Source organism: Gracilinanus agilis, chromosome 1, assembly GCF_016433145.1.
Source record: "Gracilinanus agilis isolate LMUSP501 chromosome 1, AgileGrace, whole genome shotgun sequence".
NCBI classification, from domain to species: domain Eukaryota; kingdom Metazoa; phylum Chordata; class Mammalia; order Didelphimorphia; family Didelphidae; genus Gracilinanus; species Gracilinanus agilis.
In genome coordinates, this window is record NC_058130.1 from 730,074,729 (window position 1) to 730,099,178 (window position 24,450).

General features: G+C 43.1%; 1 protein-coding gene across 2 annotated transcripts; it reads left to right on the forward strand.

Moving 5' to 3' along the window:
* Positions 1-770: 770 nt before the first annotated feature.
* LOC123243942 (AN1-type zinc finger protein 5-like) lies at positions 771-17,710 on the forward strand. Of its 2 annotated transcripts, none has more exons than XM_044672129.1 (6): positions 771-1,217; positions 6,290-6,380; positions 6,533-6,657; positions 9,644-9,754; positions 15,480-15,629; positions 15,984-17,710. In XM_044672129.1, the coding sequence occupies exons 1-5, from the start codon at positions 974-976 to the stop codon at positions 15,626-15,628; spliced, it is 720 nt and encodes a 239-aa protein (XP_044528064.1). In that variant the 5' UTR covers positions 771-973; the 3' UTR covers position 15,629; positions 15,984-17,710. The 2 variants fall into 2 exon arrangements, with proteins under 2 accessions (XP_044528064.1, XP_044528073.1); XM_044672138.1 differs by having other exon boundaries at positions 6,293-6,380.
* Positions 17,711-24,450: the final 6,740 nt, after the last annotated feature.

The window sequence follows — 24,450 nt, forward strand, 5'->3', positions numbered from 1 at the left end:
ATATATATATATATATATATATATATTGCCAAGCAGTCTGTGCTCAGGTTTCAGTGGGAGAGACTGAACTGTCAGCTCTGAAGAAGCTTAAAAAAAGACATGGTGCAAACAGCACTGGTTTGGAGTCATAATCCCTCAACTGGAATCCCAGCTCTGCTGCTTACTGCCTGTGTGACTTTGGACAAGTCACTTCCTTTCTCCAACCTTAGCTACCTTCATTGATTGTAAAGTGAGGCAAGGGTGGAAGGGGAGCTGATGCTGACTAGAGGGATCAGAGTTAAGAGAATAGTTGGCAGGGGCAGTTAGGTGGCAGAGTAGATAGAGAGCCAGGCCTGAAATCTAGAGGACCTGGGTTCAAATGTAGCTTTATACATTTTCTAGCTGTATGACCCAGGGTGAATCACCTAACTCCAGTTGTCTAGCCCTTATCCTTCTATCTTAGAGTTGTTTCCAAGACAGAAAGTACAGATTTTTAAAAAGAGAGAGGAAACATTGGTACAGTGACCACAGCAGTGTAAAGGGAAACTATATAGGCACCAGCAGACAAATCAACCCAATGGCCATTCTTGATCCTTGGAGAACTGATGGTGAAACACACCTCCTCCTTCTCCTGCCAGCAGGGTTGCCTCTGTAGACTGCATGGTATAGTCCAAGAAATTCTACTTAGAAAGATTTGGATTTTAGTCCCAGTGCCAAGCTTAGTAAGCTCTGTGACTACTGGAGATCACCCTTCTGTCTTCCATTTTCCTCATCTATAAAATGGGGGTAGTAATACTTGCCTTACCTATTTCTCAGGACTATCATGAGGAAAAACTTTGTAAAATAATCTATACTTTAAAAATTATGTAACAAGTTCGGTGTCCTTAGAACCTCCCCTTTTTATTATTTGTATATAAAACTTCGTGTTTGTTGATTAAGCTCATAATAAAAAAGAAAATTAAAAAAAAATTTTAAACTTTAAAGAGTTTTCAAAATGCAAGCTATTCTTCTTTTGGACTCCTCCATCTCAGTGAAAGGACTCAACCTGCCTTGTTGTCTGATGCCAGGAGCTGAGCTCAGCCCAGCCATGGCCCAGGAGACCAACCAGACGCAGGTGCCCCTGCTGTGCACCACAGGCTGTGGCTTCTATGGAAACCCTCGAACCAACGGCATGTGCTCTGTCTGCTACAAGGACTTCCTCCAGCGGCAGCAGAATAGTGGGCGAATAAGCCCCCCAGGTAAGGAGTCCTAGGGAGGGAGGGTAGGCACATCACTTTCCTTACACATTCCTGATGATAGGTAATAAGTAGGGCTGCCAAAATTAGATGGATCAGAAAAGTCAGGTAGATGTTCCTAAATGTCTGGAAAGGATCAGGGGGTCCTAGTGGACTACTCTTTCAGAAGAAGCCAATGTGATGTGGCAGCTAAGTCATTTCCTGGCACAGAAATCCATTTTCTTAATAACACTTTTCCTGATAATAATAACTGTGCATCATGGGAAAGTACCACAAACTCTCAATAACTCTTGCAGGTGGCCCAAGGGGAAAAGAGAGACACAGCAGATTAAGAGTAGGTAGACTAGGGTAGTGATGTGACTCAATGGATAGAGCCCCAGGCCTAACAACAGGAGATTCTAGATTCAAATTCACCCCAGACACTTCCTAGTTGTGTGATCCTGGACAAGTCACTTAACTCCAATTGCCCAGCCCTTGTCTCTCTTCTGACTTGGAACTGATATTTAATATTAATTCTAAAGGTAAGGTTTAAACAAAAATTAAGTAGACCACAGCTGGTCCCCAATAGGAACCAGTGCATAAGAGGCAGTATGGAAGATATCTGAGGTGAGCCAGTTAGAAAGCGAGGATAGTTAGGGAACAGATAGAAAGTGGGTATTTGCAGAATGCCAGAGGATTCTTGGGAAGATACAGACATTGAGAAGGGATGGAAGGGTTCTTTGTGAGCTGTGCCATTAGAAGAGGGGACATCTACTTTGATGAGATCATGGGTCCGTTGAGATGTGTTGAAGCATCTTGGACTTTGTTGAGAGACAGTATCCAGAGGGAGGGAGGGAGGGAGGAAGGTGATGCTTATGCTACCCTCTGCCCTCCACATTTGGAGTGCTGTGTTCAGATCTGGGGACCACAATGTAGAAGGTTGATGGTAACATGATCAGAGAAGGGGGATGGGATAAGAAAAGGCCTGGAGAGCCATAAGACCAATAGAAGGAGCTGGGCATGTGTAGCTTAGAAGAATTCAGTGACTTGTCTGAGGTCATCCAGCTGTCAGTGTCAGAGGAATTTTAAAACAGGTCTCACCTGATCACTGGCCACTGTGTTAAGCTGCCTCTTAAAAGAAAGATTAGAATTATTCTTTTTAGCTCTAGAGGACAGACCTAGGAGTCAGGGGGCATTGCAGAGGCAGATTTTGGCTCAATGTAAGGAAAACTTTAATAATGAGAGCTATCCTGGCGGGCCATTGGGGGAGGGATCCGCAGCCCTGCAGGGCTTCAAGTTGAAGCCAAATGATGGGGTATTGTCTCCAGGTTGTGTGTGCTGGGATATCTCCTATCACCAAGGCACCTTCCTTTCCCCTCATTAGGGATCTTAGCACTGTTACTCATTTCTCCAGCACTTGCAGGGTTACAAAGCACAATTCTCTCAGTACACACAGAAGTGTGTCAGTGTCAGTTCCGCCACCCCCCACCCCCCCCCTTTACATATGAGAACACTTGAGGCTTTAGAAGATGAAATGAGTTGCCTAAATGAGGAGACAAATGGGTGTTGTGTGTGGTGATCTCCTATGGAAGAAGAATCCAAGTCCTGCCCAGTGCCTTGTCTTGAGAGGGGCCTCATTCCATCATCTTCTCCCTGTCCTTTGCCACACCTGCCATGGAGTACTTCCAATTGCTACAACTTCCTAGAGTAGGGCTGTGGCCTATTTAAAAAGATCTTGGGTTTGGGGCCCAAAGGCCCAGAAGTCCTAGCTTCCATCCAACTGGGGGACCCTGGGAAAGGCCTCTGGGGCCCTCATCTGTGAGATGCAGATGATTGTTGGACTCTAGAGATCCCAAGTTGGAAGGCTAGAGATGTTAGCAGCTGCCTCTGATTCTCTGATAATTACTCCCTGGGCACTAACAGAGCATTAGGATAGTCAAGGAGATCTGGGCCCCTGGGTGTGGAATATAGACAGAATAGTGATTGAAGTTTGGGCAGAGCCTTGGTTTGGAGGATCAAATCTGTACTGAGTTGGTTTAGAGAGCAGTATGCTGTTAGAGGGTACAAGATATAACACAGGGTGATTGTGAGTCTTGCTTTTCAGTAATATAGAGACAGTGACTATTGGGGCTGGTAGAGCCTGGCACACTCTGCCATTCCGATGCTGGGTCCTGCTGCCCTCCTCTAACACAGTTTGGGCTTTTGAAGGATGTGGAAAACAAATAGATGTTCAATCAGAATGGCACACTCCCGAGCCCCAGTAATATCTGTCTATTTGGCAGAAGATAGCGGGGGTGGCGTGGGGTGGTGGTTTGTTGCTGTTTTGTAAACCAACTCAGAACTAGGAGAGGGTTTGAAAATAGTGAAAGTGGGGATGTCACAATGACCATACTTATCAAACTTGTCAACCTTTAGGGGTTCTTGTGACAGAAAAAGTGGTTTGTAAATGTTAAAAGGCTGTGTAAATGTGAGGTATGGTTACAAGATGAAGAGCAGTTTGGTCATTTGGGCCAGTGGAGGGGAGGCCTGGGAATCAGAACATCTGGGTTCTAATCCTAACTCAGACACTTAATATTTCTGAATCCCCAGGTTCCTCCAGAGAAGCCCCTGGGCATGCCACTTAACCTTTTGTGAGACTCAGTTTCCTTATCTGTAAAATGGAAATGATACTTTTCCCATATCCTTCACAAGGTTGTTGTGAGGAAAGTGCTTTATAGACCTTAAAGATCACTGGTTTTCCACAGTAGCTGGGACAGCAGTAGTGGCAATGGTGTGGCATGAAATGGGCTTCAGTTTTGGCAGTACAAGGAGCAGCAAAAATTCTAGTTGGTCTGAAAATCACCTCTTGCCCCAGCAATGGAGGAAACTTGAAACATCTTTTTGTAGAAACAATTGCAGGTGGTAGTCAAGTCTGCCAGCTGGCCTACAGAAGCCTTCTTAACCTAGAATGCTAACAGAGGATAGGGTTTCCCATTGTTTCTTTGGAGAAATGTGTACCAAGTCCCAGCTGGTCATTGAGAATGCCAGGCAGCAGCAAGGGAGTGGAAAGAGTGTCTTGGAATCAGGAAATGTGGGTTATACTTATTTATCAAATGAGGAAGTTAGGCAAGAAGATGGCTAAAGAATCTGCTAACTTTAAATCAAATGAACTTTGACCTCAACCATAGCATAGCTGGTAGGAACATCTTTTCCACCTGCCTTGGTGGGGACAAGGCATGTTCATAGAACCTTGAAAGGTCAGAGCAGGTCCTTAGAGAGAAGGCAATAATGCAACATAGCAGGAAGCTCATGGCTTTGGCCCTGACCACCTTTGGGTCCTTCGGCAGATTCATACCCTTTCCAGACCTCAGTTTTTTCCCTTGTAAAAGGGGGAAATGAAGGAGTTGGATTGTAAAATGAAGGGTGAAGATTCAAAGTCCCTTCTATCTCTAAATGTTAATACATTTATAATACAAAATAATAATACCTCTAATATTGTGGGACAAAAGCCCACTGCCAAGATACATCTGATGTTTTTTCAGATATCTGTCTGTATTTTCACTTTAGTCTTAGGAGGTACTTAAGGCTTGTTTTGTTTGATTATTCTCCAACTCCCCTTGGCATTACCATTGTGGGCATTGACCATGGAGAGTCAGCTGACCCTGTTGACACTCCTCTAGTCCCTTCATCAAGATTCTCACCTTTCAGTGGAATTTTGACTTGTCTTCACTGAATGATATAATTCTTTAGTTACTATTGCATGACTTTTTTTTTTTTTTTGGCTGTCTTTCCCCATCAGGACTTGAGATTGCCTATCTCCCCCTCCCCCAAGGTATCTCCCAGGTAGCAGTCAATTAGCCAGTGGTGATTATTGAGGAGAGCATAGAATTTGGGGACATCGAGAGGCAGAACTAGATTGCCACTGACCTTTACTGTGAATATTGTTGGGAGAGAGAGAGGAGGTGTAGAATATATAAAAGGACAAGGCCCCGATGGCTGACCTATTAACAATAATCTCCTAGCCTGTATTCCAGCTTCCATTTCCTTTTTTTTCATTCCTCCTTCACATAGCACCAGAATCATCTTGTTAAAGTTTTGTCCTGATCCTCTCTTCTCCTTCTGAGCAACAAATAGGCATTTATTAAAGATCTACTACATGCCAGACACTTGGGATATAGACAAAAAAGAAAGTTCCTGCCCTCAAAGTGCTTATGTTCTCTTGGAGGAAACAACATGTACACATATAAATATGTAAAATGAAAAGCATAATTTGATGGGAGGGAGGCATGAAGAAGGGTATAGACCCAGTGTTATTTCAGATGAAGAAACTGATACTCAGGGACAGGTAGAGGGGGCAGGTGTCTACTCCCAATCCATTGCTCTTTCAGAAATACCTTGTTGGCATCTCATTCACACCTTCTGGGACCTTCATTGCCACCCCATACTTTCCCTAATGGCAAGGCAGTTAAAGGCAGGGCTAATGTAGTCCTCTGGCTTGATTTGTTTTGTTTTGTTTTTTTGACTAGAGGAGAGAATAATATGAGCTTAGTGTGTATCCCTTGCCTGCTCAACCTTAGAGGGCTTCTGGCTGATTAAGGGGGTACATAGCTGGCCCTGACTGAGTCTCCAGGGATGCTATATGTCATAGAGGACTCAACAAGATCCCAAGGCCTTTGCCATCCCTGCTATCCCTGCCAGGATTTTAGAGATCATCCAATCTAGTCCCTTTATTTTACAGCAAAAGAAACTGAGGTCCAGAGGAAGAAGTTTGTTGAATCAAGTTTTCTATGATTATTCTCCTGACCATTCCAGCTTTCACTGTTTTTGACTAGCAGCTCCCTTATCATCTGTGCCCTACAAGTCATTGTTCTCTAAGTGTTGCATGTATTTTAAGATAAGACCATTTCTCCAATTTGACTGGTAGCTCTTAAGAGGGCAGAGATCAAATCCAATATTCTTCTAGCCCCTGCAGTGTCCATTACAGTACTAAGTACATAGAGTGGGGCCAGTTACCTGCCTTCTATCTTCAGGTTCCTCAGGACTGAAAAGTATGGGATCTGGGCCCAACCTGGAAACTGACCTGACCCTCCAGGACCTGATTGTGTTTTTATCCACAGTAGCCAGCAGCCCCAGTCCTGCTGCCCTGGAGACCTTCCCTGTAGCATATGCAGAAGAGGCGGACCCTACACCTGATGATGTCTTGGCCAGGTGAGCACAGTGTTCCTGGGTGTCCTAACCGCTGCCTTTCCCAGTGATGAGGCATCACTGTTCTCTATCACATTCCATGATTCTGCAAGATCAATTTGCTGCTTGTCTCCCTTATCTGCTTTCTGATATGTAATATCTTGATGGGCCCCCAGATCGAGCTCTCAGACTCCTGTAACCCACCAGATGACAGCTATGAGCATATCCAAGGAAGATAGCCAAAGCAAGACAGTCAGTTATGTCCAGTCAGACGAAGCCATCTCTACGACTCCCTCATCAGGTAATGGACAGACCCAGAAGGACTAAAGTCCAGAGAGATCATTTGAGGTCTTGTAATACCCAAGGGATTGGCAGACTTCCAAAACATGGAGTCATAGGAGTGTAGAACTTGGAAATCATCCAGTCCAACTTACTTACTTTAGCATTGGGAAATTTTAGGCCGTAAAAAGAAATGTGACATGTCCTGGGTCATTCTGCTAGTAAGATGGAACTAGAAACTGGACCACCTGATGCCTTCTAGTATAATTTCTACTGAACCTCATCTTACAGATGGGAGAACAGAGAAACTGTGACTCAGGATAAGTAATTTGCTGAGAGTTACACTTCAAGTTCATGGCAAATGGCAAAGCCAGGACCCAGGGCTCTCAGATTCCCAACTCATGTCTTTTTCCATTATATCATGCACCCTCCTTCCAGTATCTGGCCCATATTAGGAGCATATTGGAGAAATGACTACTGCTTGATAGAAGTCTTCAGATATTTGAAGGACTCATGTTGTTCACAAGAGGCATTAGACCTGTATTATTTGACTCTGGAGGGTCAAAGTTGCAAAAAAATGGTAATTCAGGCTTGATGTCAGCAAAAACCATCTAACAATTATTACTGTTTCAAAATGGAATGCACTGCCTCAAGACAGGGTGGTTTTCCATTTTGTTTTAAACCTTCTGTGTAGTAACAACTGTAAAACAGAAGGACAAGGGTGGGGCAAACAGAATTAAATGATTTGCTGAGGGTCACAGAGCTAGGAAGTATCTGAGGTCAGAATTGAGCCAGGTCCTCCCAACTCTTAAGTTTGGTGCTCTTTTTACTGTGCTACCTACATAGCTACATAACTTGGCTTTCCTTTGTTAGAACTCTAGTCAGAGACTGAATGTCAGGTATAGGCAATTATGAGAATTCCTTTTGGCTCCAGGTTGGCCACCAACTGCTGCCAGTTCATACATTTTGTGATAACTCTATGGGACTTTGTGCTGTTAGCCAAAGGCCTTTGCAAAATTTCCAGAACAAAATAAAATACCATGCAATATTCAGATTCGTCTTTAAAGCACAGAGTCAGAAAAAAGTTTGCCTGATTTCTGCCTTAAAAGATAATGAATTAGCCATCATTAGAGCTTATCAAGTACAGGGTAGTAGAATGGAAGCCTCATGATTGGTGACTATTTGTTTTCATCTCTGTCTCCCTAGCCCCTTGAGCTACCCTGCTCAGAGCAGCTACTTAAGGATTTGAGGTGCAGTAAGACTGAGTGTTCATGTCAGAGATGTTGTGAAGGGATTTATTTTTTTCTCTTTCAGTGGGGCTGGACAGATGCATGACCTTCTAGGCTCTTCCAAAGGAGGTTCTACAGTCTAGATGAGTCTATTTTGTATATAAAAATGTGTCACATTCCCAGAACAGTCAGTCAGAATTTTGGAGGTGATTGTTGATTATGAAATAACTTTTGATGCAGCTAGTAAGAATAGGGGGTCTGTGTATGCTGTCTGTGTTGCTGCACATTCAGCACAGCTTTTCCAGAATTGAATCTTGTGTTTGCAAGAGCTGATCCCAGTTAGCAAATAATCTGATCCAAGCCTTAATTGCCCAACTTCAAGGTAGTTGGGTGGCAATTCATTTCCTTCTAGTGAAACCCAAGGAAGTATGGAATAGTGAAATGGAATAGTGAAAAGAGCATTGGACTTGGAGTTCAGAGACAAAGCAGAGCTGGCATTAGAGACTCCCCAAGGTCCTCAGACATCTCTCCTGTGACCCCACTGTGATACCACTCACTACTCCTACCCAATTTGAAATCCCAACATTTAGCTGGATTAGATAACCAAAGTGGGCGTGTTGTCTCCAGACAGTCCCATTTATAAATAATAAATATATATTGTTTTCTAGATGGGTCTGTGAGCCATTTATGAACTATGTAGGAAAATTAGGACTTAACTTTCAGTACTTTTAAGGATCCATGATTTTCATCAGAGGTCTCCTTTCTCACTGAGATATGATGACTGTGTGATACAATAAGAAGAATGCTAGATTTAGTTAGAGGACAAAGGTTCAAATTCTGGGTTTATCTCTTATTACCTGTAGGACTATGGGCAAGTTATTAACCCTCTCTGGGTCTTGGTTTCTTCACATATAAAATGAGGTTGAACTAGATAGCTTCAGTGGTCAGAAGCTATGATCCAATTATCATAATCCACCCAACACTTTAATAAATGGTTTTCATTAATTTTTGTGGTCCCCCCCCCCGTTTTCTTTAACCATCCCCCCCCTCGTCTAAATTTTGTTGATGAATCACCCTGAATTTGGTTAGTCTGGTCTTCAGATCAATACATTTTTATCTTAAGCTTCTTCAGAACAGAACCGTTTGTGTTTTGTCTTTGTATCCTTAGTGCCTTGCACATAGTAGGCACTTAATAGATGCTCATTAGATTGAATTGATTGGAATAAGTCGTTACCAGGCTCATACTCAAAGCACTTACATTTTGATAGTGCCTGGTGGAGTCTGTACTTGTCTGGCACTACCACTGACAGCACAAAGTCATTTCCAGGTCATGCTGAAGTATTGAGGACAGTCTTTAGGGGAGGAAACATATTGGTGCTATTACTTTACAGGTATATCTCAAATATGAATGAAGACAACAAACCATAGCAGTAACTGACTTCATCAGACTACCAAGGGGTCCATGATATGGAAAAGGTTAAGAACTCCCCTGTCTGGGAGTTAGATTCTTTCTAAAATCAAATTCACTCCTAAAGAATGAAGATTGGTGCCCCCCTGAGAGATTCCCAAGCCTAGGCCTCAGTGATAGAGGCCAGTTACTGAGAGGAATCATACATGACTTATCATGGCTAATAGTCACATCCTTGAAATGAGCCCACATCTACTTGGAAGGGCAACTTGGTGAGCAGGACCACCCCCTGGCAAACCCAGGCTCTGGGTGCTTCTTAGGAAGCAGTACTCTTGCTTGGCTTCACTCTATGTATGTCTTTTTTCCTCCAGGGTCTTTGCTCGAGACATCTCAGAGCTCCTCTGAGGAAGAGAAGTCGTCTGAAAAATCCAAACCGAAAAAGAACCGCTGCTTTGCTTGTCGGAAAAAAGTGGGTCTGACAGGTATGAGAAGAAGGCCCTGGGCAGAGTCCCTGCAGGAGTCTGTGTAGACCTCTGACCTTGGCTCTAGGAGAGGCAGGCACAGAATGACAGAAAGAGTAAGGTCTGAGCTTTAGGTCTGGGAGGGACCTTAAAGATCATCTGGAACAACCCCCTCACTTTATGACTAAGGGAACCTGAGGCCCAGAGAGGGAAAAGGAATTGTCCAAGATTATATAGCAAGTGAGGGGCAGGGGCAGGATTCAAATCCAATACTCTTTTTAGTTAGTACTCCATGCTTCACAGTGTTAGTTTTTTAAACTTATCGTGGACGGAAGGAAATACAGCTAGGGTAGGAGGGAGAAACAAGCACAGGTAGAAGCAGTCCCTACTGTGGCTCAATAAGAGGATAGATGCCATGAGGCCTCCTCAGCCTCTCTGCCTTAGGGCTAAAAGAGCTATGCTATTTAAGGAGGGGTGGCTTCTGACAGTGTTCTAGGAGACTGGCCTTCTGGGGATAGAAGTAAATACATGAGCTCAGAGAAAAGCAGCTGCCTAGCTGAAGCCTCAGTGAAGGCTTTGAGTAGGCCTCTTTGGTCTGAAGCAGTGCTTTGCTTTGGAACAGTGATTTACCATAGATTCTTGGTCCTTGGAAGGAATTTTAGAGGTTTCTATAAGAAACTACAAACACACCTGAAACTTCAAGAACTTCAAGGACTGATTGATTCATCTCTGTATTTGTGGGTCTTTTTTGGAAAAGATGGCCAGTGTCTGAAGACTCCATGTGGGTGCCTCCAGATCCCTAGTACCTACCATAGTCTACATAGGAAGGATCCCAACCTGGGCATCTCCAGAACACCAGTAATTATTACCCTCCAACTTATGCTTAAAAAGTTTATTTTTTTTTTAAGCTCAGTTTAAGATTTTCTAGATATCCTTATTTTCTCTTATTAGATTCTATTTTTGGATCTTGACTATCATCCATCATGTTATCTAGCCCCTCCTAAATTTATGTCATCTTCAAATTTAATAAGCATACCCTCTATTCCTTTTGCCCAAAATGTGAATAAAAGTGTTATATACTCCAGAGCCAGGTGTAGATTCCTGGGGCACTCCTCAAGAGATCTTCAAAGATGACACAAAACCATCAATGGCTACTCTTTGGATATGCATTTTCTACCAGTTCCTAAACCTCCCAGCTGTACTTTAGTCTAACCCATATCCCTCCATTTTTCCTACAAGAAGAATGTAAAAAACTTTGAAATGCTTTGCCAAAATCTAGGTCAAAATCTTGCCAAATAGAGGCAGATTTATAGTCTAGAAACCTTTTCAGCAAAGGAAAATGAAGTTAACATGGTAAGATGTGTTTCTGATAAAACTTTTTTATCAAGAGAACTTTTGTGATCTTTGCTTCTCTTTTATATATTTACTTTAGCATATTCTAGAATTTTTCCAGGAATTAAATTCAGATTTACTAATCTAGAATTTGCAGGCTCCTCTATTCCCTTTTTTGAAAATTTGGATTCAGAATTTGCCCTTCTCCTATTCTTCAAGATCTTTCCAAGATCATTGACAGGGTTTTCAGAATCATGTTTTGGAGGTCTCTTAGTCTTACTTCTCTATAAGCCAGTTTTAGTCCTTCCCAAGCCAAAAACCATTCTCCTTGGTTTGTTCTGCCTTCTTCTCTTTTGTTCCTTTTCATTGTCCCTTCTGCCCTGAGAATTGGTCCTCCCCCTTCTTTATTCCCCCTCTCTTCCCAATACAGAGAAAAAACCCTTTTTAAGTTTTCTTTAGATTTCCCCACCATTCTTTTCTCTTGAGCTTTATCTCCTGTGACCTTGTGCAGGCCCAGTGCTTTGGCATCCCTTCCTCTTTCATTCTCTGCTCCTAATTCCTTCCACCATCTTCATTCAGTCTCACAGTTGGCCTGTGCATTTGCACCAGCCTTTTTAGATAGCCCTCCTTTTTCCACTTCACTGGAACTGTGTCTCTTTCCTGTTAGTAACACTTCCCACCCATCCTGTGTGTCTCTTCTCCAAGCCCTCCAAATGACCTGTGCCCACAGTCTAGGGCAGAAATCTGAAAGATTCCTGTCTTTGCTCTCTTCTTAGAGTGATCATTACCCTCCAAGATTCCCCTCATTTTCACTCCAGTTTCTTCTTGGAGGTGACAATCAGAGCTAAAATAGCATTTCCCCTTCTTGGTTTCTCAACCTTTTAAAAGATGAAATGATTATTAAGGCAAGTCAAGAAATCATCAGCTGCTTTGCTTTTGGCAGAGAGGGAGCTCCAGCAGAAGGCTGGAGGGCCCAGTGTCTGAGTGAGGCTTCAAAAAATGAACTGAAATATTCCAGGTGAAGATGGAAAAGGATGGCTTTCCAGGCACAGGGAGGAAAGTAATAAGAGAGAAATCTGAGAAAGGAAATGCCAGGTAGAGGAGCTGAAAATGTACTTGATCAGTGGGGCCTCTAAACATTCTGGGGAGCAACATAATCAGACACATGCCCAAGAAAACAAATTGTGGCAGTAGCATATGAAGGACAGGAGTGGGTCCTCATCCATTTGAAGAGGGAAGACTAGGAATGAAGCTATTAGAGAAGGTAGAGTGCTGAGTCAAAGGGAACTCCAAGGCTTGAGACATTGGGGCTAGTCACTCAGGCAGCAAGCATTGATTAGGCCATTTGGGGACACTGGGGACATAAAGAAAATTGCAAGCCAGGCCCTGTTCTCAAGGAGCCTGCCATTTAATGAGAGAACACACATAAACAGTTATGTCACATGGGCCATAGATGGGTTAAATCAGAGATAATCCATAGAGGGAAGGTGTTAGCATTCATGGGACTAGGAAAGACTTCTTGGGATTTTAGTTTAAGCAAACCAAGGAGAGAGACAGAGATGAGGAAAAGAATTAAAAACATAGAGTTACAGGCTGGGTAAATAGTGACACCACACAGGTAGAAGGAAATCGGGAGCAGTAGGCTTGGGAGCAAGATAATGAGCTTGTTTGGGGACATGTAAAGGCCTGGGTGCTGATCCAAGCTCCTTCCCACTTCTGCTTGCTGGGAATCCTGAAGCATGTAGTATCCATTGTCCAGACTTCAGCTGTGTCCTATTCTCCTCCTCCAGCAGGCAGCTCCCCACCCCCAGGAAGAGCCAGTGAGCTCATCACTGCTGAGTACTTAGCGCTCCTAGGAGACCGAGGTGTAGTTCTATTTTAGGAACCCCTGCACTCCACCAGGGACTCCTGTCAGTTGCTTCCTAAAATCACCCACAAGCACCTTCTCAGTAACCTACTTTTGGCCTGGGGTTTTCTTTCTTGTTTTCAGCATGTAGAAATGGAATTTAGATTTTGTGAGCTTTCACCCATGTTCTATGTTGAGCATGCTAAGTAAGATCTTGCATGAGCTATACTTAGGGTAGCCCCCTACTTTCCCCTTCCCAAACTAAGAAAAAAGGTAAAACAAAGCACCCACAAGGTCCAAACCCCACCTTCTACTGACTGGCCCCACTTAAGTGTAGCTAAGGCACTTGTGGGCCAGGAGGAACTGGCAATCTCAGCTCTATCACTTGTCATTTTTGTGACTGTGGGCAAGTCACAGCCTCTCTACAAGATTGAAATTAAATTTGGCCTATCTTCCTCACAGGGCTGTTGTGAGGAAAATGCTTTGTAATGTATATTACTGTAGGATTGAGTTACTATTATTATTATTATTATTATTATTATTATTATTATTATTATTATAAGGAGGAGGAGGAGGAGGAGGAGTAGAAAGTCAGAGGGAGATGGCTTGATATAAAAGAAAGAAGGCTGGACCTGTCCTGGCTCAAATTTTGCCTCTATCTCAAAATATATGATCTTAGGCAAATTACTTACCATTTCTGTGCCTCAGTTTACGCATCTGTACAATAAATATCATAATATTTGTGCTGTTTATATCTAAGCATTGCTGTGAAAAAAGTATCTTACAAAAGTCAAACATTCTAGAAATGTGACCTGCAATTATTCTAATACATCTGGTAGGGCTGAGGAGTAGGGTGGAAGTTCCCCAGAGCAGGAAGCAAGACCACAGCTATCCATTGTTTGCTTGGCAGCCTCTCCCTCCCTCATCCCCTCCATATGAGATCTTGAGCAAATCAGTTAACTTTTTGGGGTCTCTTCTTATCCATAAATTAAAAGGTAGACAGTCTGTGCCATTGACCATTACCATCTACTTCTACGTTGAGAGGCAGCACAGTAGGGCAGTGTAGTCAAGACCCCTAGTTTCTAGACCTGATGTTGCCACTATTTGGGCAAGTCCATTCCCCTCTCCTTCCCTCTTCCCCTTTCCTCTCCTCCTCCATTGGATGGCTAGTTCTTCGAGGACAGAGGAGGAGTCATTTTTTATCTTTGTGTCTTCTTCAGGGCTCGAGATCATCACCTACAAATTTAATCTAATAATTCTTCCTCCACTAGCTATTATACAAGGTTATTGGGAAGAATGGGTTCTTTCCAGCTCCGAATCCTTTGCTACTTCTGTGACAAACCTGAACGTCAGTAGGAACAGAAGTTGTTGCTATGCCCACAGTGTTGGACTCAATGGTGGCACTGTCTCTCGGCCTGGGAGGAGGTTTAGAGGTGATAAGCGTACTCTTCAGGCAGTTGTGCTGGCAGGCATCTGCCTACATGATGTTCCCTGTTTTTCCCTTGCTTGAAGAAAGGGGTCCCTGGGGTTCCACAGGAATGTTGGGGAAGAAGGGCTGACTGTGAGTGGGATGAAAGGACTTCGTCTAAACACCTGCCCAGCCAGGCCAGGCTCTACAAGGGTAGAGGTCACTCCCATCTCCCAAAGGGCCCATCAGAGGCACGAAGTCTTCCTTGAATCGAATTCATTTTGTCACTTTGTCATTAGGAATTGTCTAGTACATTCCCATTCTTGAAATTTGGGGGAATTTTTAGCAGACAGAGCTTGAGAAGCTGGATAGAAGGGTTCATTGTCTGATAGGGATCCCATTACATTAGGCTTGGTCAGAGATATCTCTTCTCATTCTTGGCATGAACCTGCCACCTGATCTTAGTCCCTATATTTATGGGATAGGTCAAATGCTCTAACACAGCACAGGCACAATCCAAGTAAAGGTCCCCTTGTGATCTGTGGTGCTGTAGCTTCAAGGCTGACTTCACTGGTAACTGTGGTCCCAGTTTATGTTTGGAGTCCATGTCCATTGGACCATAAAGGGGACCACAAAAGAGAGTGCATTTCTGTTACTGGCTACCCAAACCTGATTATTGCAATAATAACTGATATTTATGCTGTACTTTAAGTTTTGCAAAGTGCTTTACAAATATTATCTCAACCTCACAACAATCCTGGGAGGGAGGTGCTATTATTATCTCAATTTCACAGTTGGGGAAACTGAAAAAGGCAGATTAAATGCCTTTCCTGGGGTTCCACAGCTAGTAAGTGTCAGAGGATGGATTTGATTTCAGTTCTTCCTAACTCCAGGTATAACACTATCCACCCAAGCCGCCTAGTAGTCTTAGAGGGTGTGGGCTTGAATCCTGGCTGTGATACTTACTCCTTACTTGTATGATCTTGGTCAGATGCCTTTCTCTGTATCTCAATTTCCTCTTCTCTTATGAGGTATTTGTGTTTCATGGCATCTGAGGTGCCTTCCCCTCTAAATTCTATGATCATACCTTTGACCTGCATTCAGATTTAATCTGAATTGGATTGAATCAATTGGTGGCTGTCCTCTTTTTCCCTGCCTAGGCTTTGACTGCCGCTGTGGAAATCTGTTTTGCGCCATGCACCGATACTCAGAAAAGCACAGTTGCCCCTTTGACTACAAGGCTGAGGCCGCTGAGAAGATCCGCAAGGAGAACCCCATCATTGTGGCTGAGAAGATTCGAAAGTTGTGAAGTGAGAAATGTGCCCTCCTGTCTCTCCTTGTCCCAGTCCCGGTCCCTCTTAGATCCTTTGGGCAAATTCATCTTCAGGACTTGGGCCTGGGCAGCAGGGATTGAGGGAGGAGTTCCTCTGTCCAGATCTTGAAATTTAGCCCTTCGTGGTTGTCAGCCAGAGAACATCTTCCTAACTAACTAGTTAGGCTCATCTGGGAAATGGAGCAAGTCAGAGTGTATTTGGATCCTAGCTACTTCCCAGTCCCCCTAGGCCCTCCTCTTAAAAGGCCAAAATTATTCAGGGATAAAGGCAAGTGTTGGGAGCCCCTGCCCTTCTCTGCCTACCACTGAGGCCCCTTTCCTCTCTGTACAGGCATGGCATCCCTGAGGGGCACGTTCATCCGTGCCATTTAAGAGGTCCTTGACTCCTCACCCTGAAGCCAGACCTCTCCCTCCAGACGGGGGGGATCTGGCTGAATCAGCTCTGAAGCCATCTCTGGGGTTTGGGTATTCCCCAAGATAAAGAACTCTGCAGCTCGAAAGCCCTTAGACTTGTTTGTGTCCTCTCCCTCCCTGGCTCCAGGGAAGATAGTGGGACCAGCTCCCCTCATGTCTCAGCAGGAAGCCTTGCCCTCATTTCTGTATCCCCTCCCTTCCCTTGCCATTTCCCAGGATGTCCTGACACTCCAGCAAATCGGGGGCTTACTTTCCAATGGGCAAGAGTGTCCCCTCCCAACTAGGATCTTCCTGCTGACCACAGGAGCTGTTTGTGACCCAGGCATAAGAGGTGCATTGGAGGAGGCCCTCTCCCTTCCCCCATCACTGTCCCCCATGTCCTCCTGCCCTCCACATGCACTCACCTTGCTACCTACGTTCTGCCTTAACTGTGCATTCCTAGTTCTCAGGTTTGCATGTCCAGCTCAGACTAGCACCCTATCTCCCTCACAGGGAAAAATCTCAGAGGAACCTTAGCTTCGTGTAAAGGTATTGCTGATAGTTAGCAAGCCTGGGTGAAGGGCAGAACCATATTGGTGCTCTAATTCAATACTTCCCCCCACCCCGGATTCCTCTTGTAGGCACCCATACCTTCAAACCTGTGTGCCTATGCCTGTGCCCATATCAAGCTGACTCAATTTGCTTTTTCCATGGGAAGCAAAATGTCTGTGCTGAGCATTGGTCCCCACCCCCCACCCCACCCCCACCCCTGATCCATTGGGTACACAGCCACCTGTCCTCAGGTCACATGGCATCTTGAGTGGATCTTTGGGGGATGGGATAAAGTGGAATTCTCTTTCGTGTTCCCCTTTTCTCCCTGGGAAATCTTTGTGGGCATGCAATCCTGAAAAGCAAACCAGCTTGGTTTAGAGGTGGGGAATGGAGCCCCCTAGTACTGTGAAGGAGAAAGGGCCCTACAGCCAATTAGGAGAAACCTCTACTGGGGCAAAGAAAGTAAATATCTGGCTCCTTTGGAGTCCAAAAACCCAGCACCTTAAAAGAACTGCCTGAACCTCTCCAAGAGGCAGCAGGAGAATAAGTGTCTGGCAGCCCAATTGGATTTTGAATCTAGTTTCTGCTCCTTCCCCTCCCCAGGGAGTTGAGTCAGCTCTGCACTGAGGTCTTGGCTCAAATTGGCCCTTCAGGCCCCTCTCAGAGGCCAATGGGCAGTACCAGCCTGCCATTTTCTCAGGATTCCCACAGTTGCCAAGGCTGTTCTGGATTTTCAGTGCTGCTGACTTCCTTCCCACTCTTCCTCTGCCTTCTTAGGCACATGCTCCTGTTTGCCTCAAGCCTATCAACAAGTCATCCCACTTTTTCTGTTTTCACTTCTACTGACAGATTTTATGTGGCTGGACAGGGGCAGCAGTCACAGCCCATTCACCCCTCAGGACTAGACTTTGCCCCACCAGGTATGTCTGCTGCCCCTCAGCCTCTTGACCATGTAGACCCTTTGTAGCCCCAGGGGCTAGTTGGTGGGCTGTGTGGCTTCCAGCCTGCTGTCCCCTCCCTCCTGCTGAACCAGTTTGATCTTATTTTTCTTTTCCCTGTCCCCCAGCATCGTGCCCCACCTATGTAAATATTAATATATTCCGTTTGTCTCCATGGTGTGCTGTGTTTCACATCCAGCTTGGGCCCAGAGGGCAGAACCAGGTGCATTGGTGGGGAAGCTGCAAAGAGGCAGCTTTAAAGTCTCCGTGTATGGAAGAACTCTCATAATAGAGCTGTCCAAAAGTAGAATAGGAACATGGGGAGCTTGTGAGCTCCCCATCTCTCAAGGTCACCAAGCAGCATTTGGATGATCACCTATATTGTATATTATAGAAGGAATAGGTATAGACTGCTTAGGTATAGACTGGATTCGATATCCTTGGAAGTCCCTTGCCAGCTTCAGTGATATTAGATATTAGAAAGGAAGCCTCTGCCATTGTTCTTACCAGTGATCTTCCTCTTTCTGAGCCTGGTAAGATAGTTGACAGAAGTAGGAGGTGACCTGGATTTGGAACAGCTTTTCAACTCCAAGAGTAATTCCAGTCCCTCGGGGGTCTTTGGGATCATCTACCCCCATCAATCAAGGTTAGTAGCCGCCCAGGCTCAGGAAAGTCCTCAGAGGCTGCTGCCTCTTGTTTTAATAGGGGCCAATTATGATGTCGTTGTAACAGTTCTGAGCCTTAAGACTGGCCAGCCCCATCTGACTTCTTTGGAACCCTCCTGAGGTTCCTTGCAAATGAGGGAGTTAAATTTGATCCTGTCCAAGGTCCCTTCCAGCTCTATATCCCATGATTCTACAGTTTGCCTTAAGAGGATTAAGAGTAGGATTATCTAGAAAAAATGATTCAGTGCTCATACACAACCATATTTCTTCATCTTTGGGAACTCCTCTTCATTCCCCCACCTCCTAACCAAAATGGCCCATTTGGAGCTAAAATTCCAGTTCTGAAATGCTAGTTGTTCTTCCATGGACCAAGAAACCCTAATAGGAGAGAAGGAGTGAGGAATTCCAGAATCTCGTGTCATCTCTAAAGTGAGAGTTGGACTTAAATGGTCTCCAAAGGACTTTCCAACTCTGTCATTGTGTGTTCTAATTTTCATCTCAGTTCTGAAAGCTAGCTGTTAGCTAGCATTTTGAGATAGAAGGAACTTTAGAGATCAGATGAAGATACAGACCTGCAGGGTAAAATTACCTTTCCAGCTCTAACATTATTGTTCTGAGGTTCCTTCTGTCTCAAAGTTTCTTTGAGTTTTTGATAGACCATAGGATCCTTATCCCAGACTTGCAGGATCTGGGAGAGGAAGAAGGGTTATTAGACATTCTCAACAATGTGTCCCCCTCACTCTCCTCAGCCTTAATATCTGCTTCTCTGGACCATTTACCCAGGTTGCCAGGTATACACAAGCTATCTTCATTCCCACACACTAAGAGATAGTTCACTTTTATTTCCTCCTTTAATAAAAAGTTTCTCAAGCTTGCATATACAACCAAATGGTGTTAGTTCTGCTTGGTGAAATACTGAGTTTTTCCAATAAGTGGTATTTGGTTTGAATATGAATACAGTTTGGATTTAATAGGAAAGAAAATGAGGTGATCCAAGAGGAGGGTGGGAGGGAGTTATGGAGCTGCCTTCACTCTCCCCATCCTGCCTATAAGCCCCTGGTAGCTGGTGGTGGAGAGCAAAGATGATCTTCCTTCAATAAGACTCCCACACACAAAAAAGAGAACTAACAATACTAGGCAGATGTGTTCAGTCCCCCCTCCTTCCACCACCACCTCAAAAAATGTGGTTTGATGTTTCCATAAAAGGCAAAAGTGTTGCAAGAAAAATAAATTCTGTAAGTTGAATTTGAAAAGCATGAAGACCTACTGCCTGGAGCACACTCTGCTTTGGAGGAATGACACCTAGTGCCTGCCCTCATGGAGTGCTCATGAAGAATTCTGCATGAAGCAAGACATATAATACACAATATTACAAGATAGGGAGGCACATACGGAGATTACAGAACAATGCTGTGTGAGATCCTAAGGAGAAGGTTGTCCTCAAGTAAGGGGACCAGTTCATGACCTACTGTGTGCAAAGTATTGAGTACAAAAAAACAATTTCCCTTGGGAAGCTTACATTCTACTTTGGAGGGCAATGCAGGTAAGTCAATTCAAAGTATTAAATGAGAGGGAACAACAGCACCCAAAGGGATCGGGAAAAGCAAATGGAGGCGATCCCTGAACTCATACTTGACAAAAAGGATTTTAAGTGAGGAAAGGTAAGTAGAGAATGTGTTCTAGGAAGAGAGGATAGTCTTTGCAAAGGTCTGGAGGTGGTAGTTCAGAGAATATCTGTCCTGAAGAAAGGAATATTTGAATTCTGGAAGAATGAGCAGCCTAAGCAAAAACTCTAGAGTAGAAAAGTGATGGGGCATATAAAGAGGACTGGAGAATTTGTCCCCTTTGTTTGGAGGGGGAAGGGGAATAAAAATTGATAAGGACCGAAACTACAGCCCCATATTTCAAAGGACATGGATGACAGGTATGAAACTCTACATATAATATCAGATATTTTCCATGTGTTGGTTTTGCTAATAGGGATAGGTACAGGACTTGTGATTTCATAGATACACAAAGTCCCAGGGTGAGATTTCCTTTCTATCCCTACACTGCTGCCTCTTTATAGACTTTAGCTGCTTCATGGCTGATTAGCACAGAATCACACAGTATGTGTCAGAAGCCAGGTCTTCCTGGCTTTAAGCTTTTGACCCGCTCCCCACAACGTTCTAGTTCCTGATTTTGCTGAACTGGTTTGTTGGGTTTGGTCCTTTTTATAAGGAGATGAGGGAAGAATACAATGGGAAATGTAGATAATAGATTTAAATTAAAAGATACCAGTAAAATTTGTATTTAAGAGAGATTATCACTAGGGTTGTGGAAGGCCTTGAATATTACACATTTACATAAAACTTGAACTTTGGGATAGAATTAGGGAGTCCCTGAAACTGTGAGCAGAGGAAGTACAGGGCTTCTGATATCACTATAATATGTATACATACATATATATCTCATCTACCTACCTAATCAGTCTTCTCACCTCCAAACTTAAAACATCCCTAATTTATTCAGCTAATCCTTATATGCCATGATCTCTGATTTTCTTCCCAACCTGGTCGGTCTTCAGTTTGTCTACGTCCTTCCTAGAACATGGCACATGGGGCTGAGCAGATATGATCAGTTGAAGGCAGAGGACAGCAGGATTCTCACCACTTGTGGACTGAACATTTTCTTTAGAATGGAGGGCTAATGCATCACATTAACTTTTTGGACCTAGTAAGCCTCATATCTGACAAATATTGAACTTGCAGTCCACTCTAACTTCCAAGGCCTTTTTTTTGTATAAACTGCCATCTAGCCCTGCCTCCTCCATCTAGAACTTGTGGAGTTGATTTTGATATCCCAAGTGAAGGGCTTTACACCTATTTCTATATAAAGTCTTCTTAATAAATTTGGCCCATTGTTCTAGCCTGTTAAGATTCAAATTCAACAAACATTTGGATCATCACACTCATTCTACATGTTAGCTACCTCCTAGCTTCCTGTCATCTGTATATAGAATATGCCATCTGTAGCTTCAAGTAATTGATTTCCTTTTTAAGGAAAGTCAAATAAGAAATAACTGAAGTAAAATCCATGAGGGCTCTCCCTCCAATGTGACATGGGGTCAAGAATGATTATTCTTTTGGTCATCCGTTTCTGAATCCACCTAACCACATTCTTCTAAATGATTTTCCCCAAAAAAAGATAGAAATGCTCCATTGAAATCTAGGTATGAGATAAATAGACATAAGTAACATAGATATGCATATATATATGTACATATATATATATACACACATAGATATATTTATATATTTAGAATTCCTCTCACACCAGTCTAGTAACTTTAAAAAGAGGAATGTCTGGAATGGCCTGTTCTTAAGGAAGTAAATCTGGCTCTTTGTGATCACCACTTCCTTTTCTAGATGTTCACTAGCCACCCTTTCAATAATGGAATACTGCCAAAATTCACAGCAAAGTCCACTGGACTATACACACTACTTTCTACTTTCTTTTGAAAATCAGGACAATCTTTGCCCATCTCCATGCATGTAACACTTTTCAAAAGGCTTAGGAATCACATTTGCCAGTTCTTTGAGCACTTTGGAATGCAATTCTGGGTTCAGTTATTTGAATGCATTGGAGGAGCCAATATAATGCTTTCTTGCTGGCTCCTAGAAGTTAAAAGATTCTTTCTCTTTGTCCATTGTCCTCCCCCTCTCTGTCAAGCAGTGTTCCTAGCCTTTCTTTGATTCCCTCCCAAAGTACCTAAAAACAAAACCATTTTTGTTGTCATTAGCAACCACAGTCTGTTTCAATCCAGTCTGACATCAATCAGTCTTATAGGTTTGTACCACAATTTTGTGGTTGTCATCCTTTTGACATCTTTTTTTTTAAAAAACTTAATTTACTCATGAGTTCCCTGTGCATCCACACTGATTTCTTTAGGTAACTCCTTTTTTTCTTCATTGGAATTTTTTTAAAGATATTTTACAAATTATACAATAACAATTTTCAACTTACATTTTCTGAAGTTATAAGAACTAAATTGTCTCCCTCCCTTCCCTCTCCCAAGAGATGACAAGCAATTTTATTTAGATTATACATATATTCTCATGCAAAACATTTCCATGCTGTTCATTGTTATAATAGTCATATAAAACTTAAACCCATAAAATAAAGTGAAAAATTGTATGTTTTGATCTGCATTCCAACTCCAACAATTCTTTCTGTGGAGGTGGATAGCATTCTTTGTCATAAGTCCTTCAAGGGGCAGCTAGGTGGCTTAGTGGATTGTGAGTCAAGCCCAGAGATGGGAGGTCCTAGGTTCAAATATGGCCTCTCAGACACTTCCTAACTGTGTGACCATGGGCAAGTCACTTAAAACCTATTGCCTAGTCCTTACCACTCACTCTTCTGCCTCAGAGCCAATACACAGTATTGATTCTAAGATGGAAGGTAAGGGTTTAAAAAAAAGTCCTTCAGAATTGTCTCAAATCATTGCATTGCTGAGAATGGCAAGCTAAGTCTGTCATAGTTGTTCATCCCACCATATTGCTTTTACTATATTATTTCACTCTGCATCAGTTCATGTAGATCTTTCTAGCTCTTTCTGAAGTCACCTTGCTTATAATTTCTTACAGCACAATAGTATTCCATCACCATCATATATCACAATTTGTTCAACCATTCCCCAACCAATGGACATCCCCTCAATTTCCAATTCTCTGCAACTACAAAAGGGCTGCTATAAATATTTTTGTACAAATAGGTCTTTTCCACCACTTTTTTTTTCTATCTCTTTGGGATACAGACCTAGTAGTTGTAATACTGGATCAATTTATAGCCCTTTGGGCATAGTTCCATATTGCCCTCCAAAATGGTTGGATCAGTTCACAACTCCACCAACAATGCATTAGTGTCCCAGTTTTGCCACATCTCCATTATTTGTCACTTTACTGTCATATTGGCCAATTTGATAGGTATGAGATGTACTCAAGAGTTGTTTAATTTGCCTTTCTCCAATCAAGAGTATTTAGAACATTTTTTCACATGATTATTAATAGCTTTGATTTTCTTCATCTGAAGACTCCTTGTTCATATTCTTTGATCATTTGCCAATTGGGGAATGGCTTGTATTCTTACAAATTTGACTTGGTTCTCTATGTATTTTAGAAATGAAACATTTGTCCAAGAAATTTGTTATAAAAATTGGTTTTCCCATTTTGTTTCCTTTCTAATCTTGGTTACATTAGTTTTGTTTGTACAAATTTAATTTAATTTAGCCAAAATTATTTGTTTTATATCTTATAATGTTCTCTATCTTTTGCTTGGTCATAAATTCTTCCCTTTTCCATAGATCTGGCAGTTAAAATATTCAATGTTCCCCTAATTTACTTATGGTATCACTCTTTATGTTTAAGTCATATACCCATTTTGACTGTATCTTGGTAAAGGGCAGTGAAGGCAAGCCTATGGCATGGGTGACAAAGATAGAATGCAGAACACTCTCTGTGGGCATGCAGCTGACCCCCTTCCCCCTCTCCACCACACCTAAGGACATTTTTTTCACATCATCAGCCCTTCTGCCCAGCAACCCAATGGGAGTGCACAATGAGTAAGGTGGGCAGCTCACAAGTGGCAAAGCTGGAGGGAAGAAGAGAGGAATGCTCAGACTGAGTACATTCTCACTTCACCTATCCCTCCACCCAGCAGCCCAATGGGAACACTTCCTCCCTCCCCTGGGTGGAGTAAGGGGGCAGGGGCCATGCTCTACACTCAGTGTCGGGGAGGGGCATAGCACTAGGTCTGGGAGGTCGGGGAGGGGCAGAGCCTGGCATTCTCCAAAAGGTTCACCGTCTCTGGTATAGGGTGTGAGATATTGGTCTATCCCTAGTTTCTGCCATACTGTTTTCCAGTTTTCCCAGAAATTTTTGTCAGCTTTATCCCCAAAGCTGGGATCTTCAGGTTTACCAAACACTAGATTTCTAAGATTATTTACCCCATATCTATTCCACTGAACTACCATTCTATTTCTTAGCCTTTGGAATGGTTTATTTTGCATTTTCATAATTTCATTTTTGATACTTTTCCTATCCTTCTGATTTTTCCCTTTAGAGTTTTAACTCACTAATTACCTGTCCTTTTGATTGAAATATATTCTTTCAAAGTCAAGTATATTATACACTAGGTTTCCTTTTATTCTCAATTATAAATTCTGATATGTGGGGCAGCTAGGTAGCTCAGTGGATTGAGAGCCAGGCCTAGA

What these genes read in the sequence shown, in the direction of transcription:
- LOC123243942 (XM_044672129.1), top strand. Translation starts at nt 974, where the DNA reads ATGCAAGCTATTCTTCTTTTGGACTCCTCCATCTCAGTGAAAGGACTC. An exon ending in TGGGCGAATAAGCCCCCCAG is followed by an intron (nt 1,218 to 6,289) that starts GTAAGGAGTCCT and finishes TTTTATCCACAG; the next exon opens with TAGCCAGCAGCCCCAGTCCT. An exon ending in CTCTACGACTCCCTCATCAG is followed by an intron (nt 6,658 to 9,643) that starts GTAATGGACAGA and finishes TTTTTCCTCCAG; the next exon opens with GGTCTTTGCTCGAGACATCT.